General features: G+C 33.6%; 2 protein-coding genes across 2 annotated transcripts; one reads left to right on the forward strand and one right to left on the reverse strand.

The window, feature by feature from the left end:
- Positions 1–2,081: 2,081 nt before the first annotated feature.
- LOC149928481 (uncharacterized) lies at positions 2,082–4,372 on the forward strand. The gene is made up of 6 exons (XM_090157885.1): positions 2,082–2,157; positions 2,868–2,974; positions 3,059–3,115; positions 3,178–3,210; positions 3,287–3,331; positions 4,293–4,372. The coding sequence occupies exons 1-6, from the start codon at positions 2,082–2,084 to the stop codon at positions 4,311–4,313; spliced, it is 339 nt and encodes a 112-aa protein (XP_090014011.1). The 3' UTR covers positions 4,314–4,372.
- Positions 4,373–4,478: 106 nt separating this feature from the next.
- Positions 4,479–8,109, reverse strand: LOC149928482 (uncharacterized). Its single transcript, XM_090159454.1, has 4 exons — positions 8,019–8,109; positions 7,004–7,269; positions 5,594–5,641; positions 4,479–4,544 (listed from the first exon to the last, which is right to left on the reverse strand). Exons 1-4 carry the CDS (start codon positions 8,107–8,109, stop codon positions 4,479–4,481), a joined length of 471 nt encoding a protein of 156 aa, XP_090015580.1.
- Positions 8,110–10,101: the final 1,992 nt, after the last annotated feature.

Below are 10,101 nucleotides of genomic sequence, written 5' to 3' on the forward strand. Positions count from 1 at the left end.
CAATTGAAATAGAAAATTACCGTTTGAAATTTGAATACCAATTTTGAGATTTATCTGAAAAGGAAACCGATATTGGTGAGATCGTGCTATTTGTGGATTTTAATCGTAAGCCGATTATCTGTGAAATCGTACTATCTATGTATATCTATGTATTTTAATCATAAGCCTGTTATCGGTGAAATCGTACTATTTATGTATTTTAATCGTAAGTCGATTATCGGTGAAATCGTACTATTTATGTATTTTAATCTTAAGTCGATTACCGGTGAAATCGTACTATTTATGTATTTTAATCGTAAGTCGATTATCGGTGAAATCGTACTATTTATGTACGTTAATCGTAAGCCGCTTATCAGTAAAATCATACTATTTGTAGCTTTTAATCGTAAACCTATTATCGGTGAAATCGTACTATTTATGTATTTTAATCTTAAGTCGATTACCGGTGAAATCGTACTATTTATGTATTTTAATCTTAAGTCGATTACCGGTGAAATCGTACTATCTATGTACGTTAATCGTAAGCCGCTTATCAGTGAAATCATACTATTTATGTACGTTAATCGTAAGCCGCTTATCAGTAAAATCATACTATTTGTAGCTTTTAATCGTAAACCTATTATCGGTGAAATCATACTAAATTTATGTATTTTAATCATAAGCCGATTATCGGTGAAATCGTACTATTTATGTATTTTAATCTTAAGTCGATTACCGGTGAAATCGTACTATCTATGTACGTTAATCGTAAGCCGCTTATCAGTGAAATCATACTATTTATCTATTTTAATTGGAAGCCAAATTAGCCGATTATCGGTGATATCATACTATGTATGTATTTTAATCGTTAGCCGATTATCGGTTTTTTAATCGTAATATCGGTTTATTTGAATCGTAATATTAATTTATTTTAGTAATATTGGTTAAATTTAATAGTAATATTAATTTATTTTAGTAATATTGGTTAAATTTAATAGTAATATTAATTTATTTTAGTAATATTGGTTAAATTTAATAGTAATATTAATTTATTTTAGTAATATTGGTTAAATTTAATAGTAATATTAATTTATTTTAGTAATATTGGTTAAATTTAATAGTAATATTAATTTATTTTAGTAATATTGGTTAAATTTAATAGTAATATTAATTTATTTTGGTAATATTGGTTAAATTTAATAGTAATATTAATTTATTTTAGTAATATTGGTTAAATTTAATAGTAATATTAATTTATTTTAGTAATATTGGTTAAATTTAATAGTAATATTAATTTATTTTAGTAATATTGGTTAAAATTAATAGTAATATTAATTTATTTGAGTAATATTGGTTAAATTTAATAGTAATATTAATTTATTTTAGTAATATTGGTTAAATTTAATAGTAATATTAATTTATTTTAGTAATATGTTTTTTAATCATAAGTCGATTATAGGTAAAATCTTAATATTGATTTATTTTCGTCCGGAATCGATAAAATCATAATATCGAAAATCAGAACATTGGCTTATTTTCATCATGAACTGATTGTAGTTTAGATCGAAATACCGGCTTATTTTCATTAAAAATCCATATTATCCAACCTAAATTTTGAGCAAATATTTGTGTTTCGAGATTTCCCTGGGGAAAATTACAATCTATAAAATGACAATTTACGGGTTTCCACGTGAGCTCTATCACTTTTGTATTAAATTATGTAAATGCGATGAAAAATTAATTCTATGGCGGTTTATAACATTATGGTCAAGGTTGAGTTTCCTATTGTTTTCGAGATCGTATGAATTCTAAAGCGATAATACCGGGGTTTCTAAAGAGTATCATCAAAGGCGTTAGTATCGTGATTACGTATAGCATTGAGCTGTAAATGTACATATTTAAGGGTAATTTTAAAAATATTTTAGGGAAAGTGTTTGCTCGATAAACCGAGAAATTCGTAAGAATACGAATGAATAATCTCAATGTCACGACGAAATTTCCACCAGTATAAATAGTCGGAACTTGACTGACACGAAATCAGTTACTCTCTGGACTTCACTTCGAGTATTTCGTGTATTTCGAGTACCTCTCAAAATCCAAAAATGATCTTCAAATTCGTCGTGGCTACTTTACTTTTGGCCCAGTTGAGCTATGCCCAAGATTTCGGAGCTATGTGCAGTAAGTTTCGCCAACGCACTTAGGATTACTGAGAAGTAATATCTGGGCGTGGTTTATATTTGAGATAGTATCGCCATCTGTTATTGAATGTTAGAAACGCGTTTTAGAAAGGTTTTTTTCTTGACTACGATTTTTGATTCTAGATATCCACTATTTCATGATGGATTCGTAATTAAATTTTTCAAATCGTTAAATTGAGCTTTAATTAAATTAACTAAATTAGAGGGCAAATATTTTTAGTGTTTAAGAAAAGTAGTTCTTACGGTCGAAACTAGATGGTTTTAAAAATCATGAATCATCATTATTCGTTTGAGCTAGGAGCAACAAACACAAGGAGAACGCAGCTAGCCTTTAAACACGCTAACGCAGTGTTGTGTACAAATTTCTTTGGACGAACCTTTACGCTGAACGTTTTACGGAAAGGGGGAAAGCAATTTCCGTATTTTCCCCTTCCGACGGCAGCAGGCGCTAAAAAGTCTAACCAATGAAAAATGTAAGCAAGAAAATGCACGACTTTTGGCGGGTTACGTTCTCCTTGTGTGGGGTGCTGTGTATGTTGCTCCCAGGTTTGAGTAAGAGTGGATCGGGCGTTTTTGCTAGCAGGCCTCAAAGTAAATACTCCTAAGCTCTCAGTAGTCCTAATAAGGTTCTTTCAAATTAGTAGTATTTATACCATACTTGGTACTTTTCCTTCCGCGTATTCGTTGTAGACAAGGTAACAGCCGCCAATGTACCATCGTTCATGAAATGCCTGATGGATTTCGTTCCTCCCAACCTTCTGGGCTTGATGATGGAATGCCAACAAACCATCAAACCAGTCCGTACAATATTTTTTACAGCGGTATAATTTTGTAGTGTATTAGGATCTAATACTAAATTTAGGACGATTAATACCATACAGGGTGAAATTACCGACTTCGTAGTAGCGGCTTGCGCTGAGAGGTCTCTTCTCGATAAGGTAATTTTTATTTAGAAAATACTTCTTATTATTTTATTTAATCTTCAATGAAAATTTTTTAGTGGACCCAATGCCAAATGGCCAAGTTAAGCGGGGTACGTGTTAAACCTATTACTTGAAAAAAAATCTGCGTGGAATTTATAATAACAAATTAAAATTGATTGAAATTAGGTCCAAATGACTGACGCTGATATGAAAGCTATGGAAGGCTTGGTTGTAAGTATTACTTTATATGTTTGCCGGATAATTTATTTCTACTTCTGGAGAATCAGTAACGTTCAACGTAATATCTAAAGTGACATAATTACCAAAATTGTGTCAATCGGACCTATTTCTAATGAATGTTACGAGCGAAATACAAGTTGGGAGGGGAGAAGGGCAAGTATGCCTTGGGGGGGGGGAGGAAGTTAAAACCAACAAATAACGCCTCGTAGTGAGGAACGGAGGAACTAAGTAGCGCTGGTCAAAGTTAGTGTATTTTTTGATTTTTCGTCGTTTTGTGGAGATGCTATCGCCATCGACCTACGATATAATCCCATAGACTAAAAAAGGAACCAGAAAGGCGACAATAAATAGTTTTTTACATGGTCGATCTCGAGTCGAGCATTCATTTAACCTTTAGCATACGAAAGTACAGGGATTGTCACACATTTTGTAATTATGTTACTTTTGGTAATATCTAAAAAATTATTTTCGTTGAGAGCGTTGGTAAACGTGACTTATGGTCTTGTTGAACGCTTTTTACGCTTGTAGGCCTAAAAAGGAGTTTGATTTTGGAATTAACTTTCACTTGACACTATATTTTCACTTTACCGAATTAATTTTATCAATTCGCGACCGAAACGAGTCTAAGTGGCGTAAGGGCGCTAGCTTCCACCATAGCGTCTTCTACAGACAAATTAAAAGGCATAGAAACGTTTTTTCCGAAATAAACTTATCAAAATATAAGCTAACGATGCAAAAGTTAGATTAAAATGCAAGTATCATTATTTATAAAGTCATATTTACGAATAACCATGAGGAAAAACTAATAGCGTCTGCTTTAGCCGCTACCTATCTAGGTTACAATGGCGAACCAAAGGGGGCGTTGCGATAGTTTTCGGTCGCGAATACCAAAGATAATTAAAGGGAGTATATATTATATTTTATTGTTTAATTTTTTTTATTTATACCTTAGGGATGCGTCATGGCCATTTGAAAGCACTGACAACTACAGCTCTCTATTGTTGAAATTATACCACATTTTGTTAAGTTTTTCCCATTTGAAATTTAGTTATGTTGAATAAATATACTTTCCAATGCAATGCAATGTTTGTTTTATTCGTTCAATTTTAAAAGAATACAAAAATGAGCGATTTTCCGTTCAATCGAAGTAGATCCTCGGATACAATGGGTACGAATCGTGTTGACCGCTCATGGACGTTTTGGGCTAAATCATATTAAAAAAAAGTTGTAATTCCACGCGTTTGTACATCATGGACAGTAAATTAAGAGGACAGGTTTTCGATAGCCTTCCACAGTGCATTTTATTTCTCCCCGCGTATCAATCAGCTCGAGACTCCGAGGGAGTCTTGCAAGGTCGTTTGTACCACGTGATCTTAAAATTTCAAAATGGCAATCTAATAGACGCTAAAAGAAATTATTCGCTCCAAAATAAAAACCGTCAAAAGGAAGGGTTTTTAAATTAAAAACGCGTGAATCTCGATGATATCGCCCATTTTTTCGTCGCACGTGTAATTATTTATTCTAATAATAAAATATAATCACGTGGGCTTAGCAATATTTATCTGCATTTGTCTTAGCCAATAAGATTATCCCTTCCGAGCAAGCACGCGCCAATTTACACAATGAACCGATGAAGATTTTCAAATCAATTTCTTTTAAGATCTATGCGGTTGATATTGTTACGTAATTTTGGTTTTTTAATTCAATAAAAACTATCAACTGATATTTAGAATATCATATTTAATCTATAAAAACGTGAAAAAATACTTTTTGGCTTAAAGGCCTAGGATTTCTTCTGCCTGTTTTCCTATAAGTTTACTTCCCGCCGCGCAAATATCCTGATGGTAGGCCAACGTGTTATGTGGTTGGCCTACCACCAGGATATTTGTGTGGCGGGAAGAAAACTTATAGGAAAGCAGGCAGAAGAAAACCTAGGCCTTTAAAAATGTACTTCGTGTTTATCTTTTTTCTTTTTTCGAACAGTATCGTCCACTCTTAGCGATACTTGTTTTTTTCAAATAACCTTTACCGACTCCCTTAGTGTGATTGGTTTACGGGGGCTAAAAACAAGGCTTTTTACCGATCCTCTAAAATCTACTATCCATGTGTACATGGACATGTAGGCTTCTGCAATCATTTTTTCGCGTTAGTCTAATGGCGCGAAAAAATTCTTCACGTTCAGACGCGTACAATTTAAACTTTTAAATGGTAGTTAGAAATCCAAAAAAAAGATAGATAAAAATATATATTTACCCGTGAACAAAGTAGCATTGGAAGGGTGATAGATTGCCCAGCGCATTTCTGTTAAAAATGATAAACGTTATAATTAAAGTTAATTTCCGTACCATTACTGAAAATGATACTAACTTAAAAAAAAACAATTTTGAGAAAAATCAGATCTATATTGTTTAATTTTAAATAGTATGGCAAAATAGACAAGTATTTGCCTATTGATGAGCAATAGTTTATTTTAAGGCAAATTTAAATGGTCATCGATGAACATCAGCTTTTTCATTAAAGCTATGGACTGTATTGCCAAGAGTGTTAAAAAACACGAATAAGTAGAATAGTCCATAATGAAAAAGGATAAAAAAGCTAAACCCTAAACAAATTTGAAGAAATTTAAAAACTTACAAATAGCTTGTAACAATAGATCTATTTGGTCCGAGTTTCGCGTCTTTTTGTTTGCTCGAAGATCTATTAGTACGAGCATATGTAACATAATTACTCATAAGTGTGCCTCTGTTTAAAATCTTTGTCTTAAAAATGTAAATGAGACCTTGTTACATAGCCACCAAAGAAAATACGGACTAACGTCGCGGAAAACCCTCCCCGCCAGAACTAGTTTTGATGACGATAAAACCGTCATCGACTGGGAAGTGTCGTCAATTACGCCATATCCTCGCAACAAGGTCTCATTCTTTCTGCAACACTTATGAGTAATTATTTTACATATGTACGAGCTATTTGTAAGTTTTTAAATTTCTTCAAATTTGTTTAGAGTTTAGCTTTTTTATCCCTTTTCTTAATGGACTATTCTACTTATTCGCGTTTTTTATAAGCTTTTTCATGCAAATGGAAATTATGATAATTGTATAAGTGTTATTCACGCTTGGCACAATTTTGCCAAATGTGGGAAAAACTAGATTTTTCCGCGGTTTTTTCCACCTATTGTTTTCCTGTTAAAAAACGTGTGGAAAATGGTACTTCAATAGTTTTTTCCACCTCTAGTGGCAAAATTCAATAAAAAATAAGTAATAAAAGCAATATATTCTTCTATTCTATTCACTCTTCTTCTGGCCTTTTTTTCGTGTCTCCTATTTGCAATGACCAAATTAGTCACTTAATAGATATATCAATGATTAATTTAGCATGAAAAGAGTTTTTTCCATTTTTTCCGGTTTTTATCAGTTTTTCCGGTTTTTACCAGTTTTTCAAAAAAAAAAACTGTTTTTGTCGGGTTTTTGCCAATGGATATCTTTGAACAAAATAGTTTTTTGGAAATGAGCTTTTATGCAGATTCAAATGACCATCAATGAAAATAAGCTTGTTTCGTGCAGTTGATAACACACATCGATGGCCTGTTTGTTTTACGCATGCTTAAATGGGTCAACGCGAAAAGCCGATGACGTTTTTTAGATATAATTGAAAACTGGAACGTACGCTTAGTCCTTCTTTGGACAACATGCTGTTACCAAGCTCGATCATTTCACGGGCGCTAAAATCCGTCAGATTAAGAAGCGTACTTCCAAGGCAACTTGAGATGTTCTCCATGGCTTCGTAGGATACTTCGTTATAGTGTCCTCTGCCTCGGTTATGATGGCTATTTCCGTGGTTCCCGGCGCAAGAGTCCCAAATCTGCTGACCCTGTTTGGCCCAACATTGTTTGATGGTATTCTTTACGTCTCTAGGTACGCAATCGTCGGAGGCTGCATGGACAAACTTAAGGTTAAATGCTGAAAAGGTTAAATTAACTAGGTTGTCTCGTAGAAAATATAGAAGAGGAATAGAAAGTTTAGTTTAAATATTCGTTGTTGATAGCTCAAAGAAAGTCACTTTACGCAATCCTGTTTACTAAAAATTGTAGTGTTGTTAATTTTACGGAAAAATAAAATGCGGAAATATTTCCAGAAAAATCAGAAAAATAAAACATACAAACATAAATTACTTAAGGGTTTTTTTTTAAACTTTTTATCGATATAAAACGTCTAATAACAGTAAACATATTACAAAACATTAAAAATGTTACATTGTTAATCAGTTTAAAGCTAGTCTAGAGGTTTAGTTTTACTTTCAGATTCGAAAAAATGAGGCGAAAATGCCGCTTTATTTCAATTTGCAAACAATATTAGACTAATATGGAATTAAAACTTTTTTTATTTTTTTCGGAAAATACGGAAATTTTTCCGGAAAAAGGGCCTCGGGTCATTTTCCGACTTACAACACTAAAAAACTGTGTCACTATTTAATTTCAAGGTGAGATACATTGTCCCCGTATATTCTGGTGATCACGTCACAGGCAAAGGTTAACTTACTACTCTTCAATATTTGATATGATTTTATCTAGCTAAACTATAAGGTTGCTTACGAAACAGTACCTCTAGTTACTTGAAAATTTCATTCAAATCAGTGAGCTTTTACCACGCTTACGAAGATAATTACTAGCTTGGTTCCTTACCTAGTAACAGTTGTACTGTTTGCTGTACACCGAGTCCGTAAGACACCTCGCCAAAGGCTATCACTAGAAGTAAAGAAATGACGACCATCATTTTATACGTTATTTCGAGTTTAAATGTTACGTTTATTTGGTGCTGTTTGTGGCAAAATCCTTGTATTTATAGGCTGTTGTTTTGAAAAGGACAAAAAGGTTCATTTCCCAATAAGTTTCTTTTTGTTGACATAGAGGGAAACTGTCGTTTGATTATCACGATTTCGGTGGTTTTCTCAAAAACCAATTAAATTTAAATGGTTCCTTTTGTATTGGATATATTAAGGCTTTTGAGTACTTTACAAAATTACATACTGTACGATTGCTCAGTGGCAGCTGAAAAAATGCAACAAATTTTCCATCGGCTATCTAGCAAATTATTTGTAATTTGTTTTGATACCTGAACAAGTTGAATGATCGTAATTTTCCATTCGATCTCTTTTGCTTGTTTCCGCACTTCAAATCCAATTAAGGGGGAAGACTATAGTGGCCATTGTCTACTTTCGCGCTATTTCAAGCTGCATTCTTTTAATTTTGTATTTTAACTTATAAAATTAATATTTAAGCGTAGAACAGTCTCTTGTTTAGTGACTTAAATAATTTTGACAATTTTAAATTTTAAAGTAATTACGTTATTACGTTTTAATTCGGACCCCCGGAGCTAAACAAGTTGGGCAAGCGCCCAAACTACCCTTTAGCTAGGACCTTATATCTCGTTAACTATTAATATTATAATTATCAAAATTATTTTAAGCACTAGAGGAAGGTTCAGCCTAATAAGAAAAATATAATTAAATTATGTAATTGTTAAAACAGAAACGTTCAGCTTGAACGAAGAAGAGGCTTTTACTGTATTCTTCCCCCTTAAAAGCAATAAAATAAGGAATAGAAATTTCATTCTCTTTAGAAGTAAGGGGTTGTTCGTAAGTTACGTAACCCCCTTGAATTACAATAGTACCATAACTTTAAAATTATTGAATTTCTTCTAGAAAACTAATCATAAATGCGAAAAAGGCTTTAATTTGAAATAATTGATGCATTTGTTAAGTGAAAAACAATAGCAGTATAGGAAGGTGAATACCTCTGTAAAGGTCATATTATAAATACTTCCGCTCTTACCAAAGCCTTGACACTTCTACCATTTTCAAATTCTTTAATTAATAGAAGCTATTGATGATTGACGCTAGTTACGTTAAGTGGCGCGCGTTAGCAGGCGAATTTTTATTTGGTTCATTATCCCTTATAATGGGTGTTTTTACGTCTAGGTGCGATAGTCTCTGGTGAAGGGCCTTAGTGGCCTCAAGCTAATTTTGTTTTTACGTCTAGGTGCGATAGTTTCTGGTGAAGGGCCTTAGTGGCCTCAAGCTAATTTTGTTTTTACGTCTAGGTGCGATAGTCTCTGGTGAAGGACCTTAGTGGCCTCAAGCTAATTTTGTTTTTACGTCTAGGTGTGATAGTCTCTGGTGAAGGGCCTTAGTGGCCTCAAGCTAATTTTGTTTTTACGTCTAGGTGCGATAGTCTCTGGTGAAGGGCCTTAGTGGCCTCAAGCTAATTTTGTTTTTACGTCTAGGTGCGATAGTCTCTGGTGAAGGGCCTTAGTGGCATCAAGCTAATTTTGTTTTTACGTCTAGGTGCGATAGTCTCTGGTGAAGGGCCTTAGTGGCCTCAAGCTAATTTTGTTTTTACGTCTAGGTGCGATAGTCTCTGGTGAAGGGCCTTAGTGGCCTCAAGGTAATTTTGTTTTTACGTCTAGGTGCGATAGTCTCTGGTGAAGGGCCTTAGTGGCCTCAAGCTAATTTTGTTTTTACGTCTAGGTGCGATAGTCTCTGGTGAAGGGCCTTAGTGGCCTCAAGCTAATTTTGTTTTTACGTCTAGGTGCGATAGTCTCTGGTGAAGGGCCTTAGTGGCCTCAAGCTAATTTTGTTTTTACGTCTAGGTGCGATAGTCTCTGGTGAAGGGCCTTAGTGGCCTCAAGCTAATTTTGTTTTTACGTCTAGGTGCGATAGTCTCTGGTGAAGGGCCTTAGTGGCCTCAAGCTAATTTTGTTTTTACG

The sequence above is a fragment of the Leiobunum rupestre genome, chromosome 9, assembly GCF_980474605.1.
Source record: "Leiobunum rupestre chromosome 9, qqLeiRupe1.1.hap1, whole genome shotgun sequence".
Classification (NCBI taxonomy): Eukaryota; Metazoa; Arthropoda; class Arachnida; order Opiliones; family Sclerosomatidae; genus Leiobunum; species Leiobunum rupestre.

What these genes read in the sequence shown, in the direction of transcription:
- LOC149928481 (XM_090157885.1), top strand. Translation starts at nt 2,082, where the DNA reads ATGATCTTCAAATTCGTCGTGGCTACTTTACTTTTGGCCCAGTTGAGC. An exon ending in GCCAACAAACCATCAAACCA is followed by an intron (nt 2,975 to 3,058) that starts GTCCGTACAATA and finishes AATACCATACAG; the next exon opens with GGTGAAATTACCGACTTCGT. An exon ending in AAGCTATGGAAGGCTTGGTT is followed by an intron (nt 3,332 to 4,292) that starts GTAAGTATTACT and finishes TTTATACCTTAG; the next exon opens with GGATGCGTCATGGCCATTTG.
- LOC149928482 (XM_090159454.1), bottom strand. Translation starts at nt 8,109, where the DNA reads ATGATGGTCGTCATTTCTTTACTTCTAGTGATAGCCTTTGGCGAGGTG. An exon ending in AACAGTACAACTGTTACTAG is followed by an intron (nt 7,270 to 8,018) that starts GTAAGGAACCAA and finishes TTGTCCATGCAG; the next exon opens with CCTCCGACGATTGCGTACCT. An exon ending in CAATGCTACTTTGTTCACGG is followed by an intron (nt 4,545 to 5,593) that starts GTAAATATATAT and finishes AATATGATTTAG; the next exon opens with CCCAAAACGTCCATGAGCGG.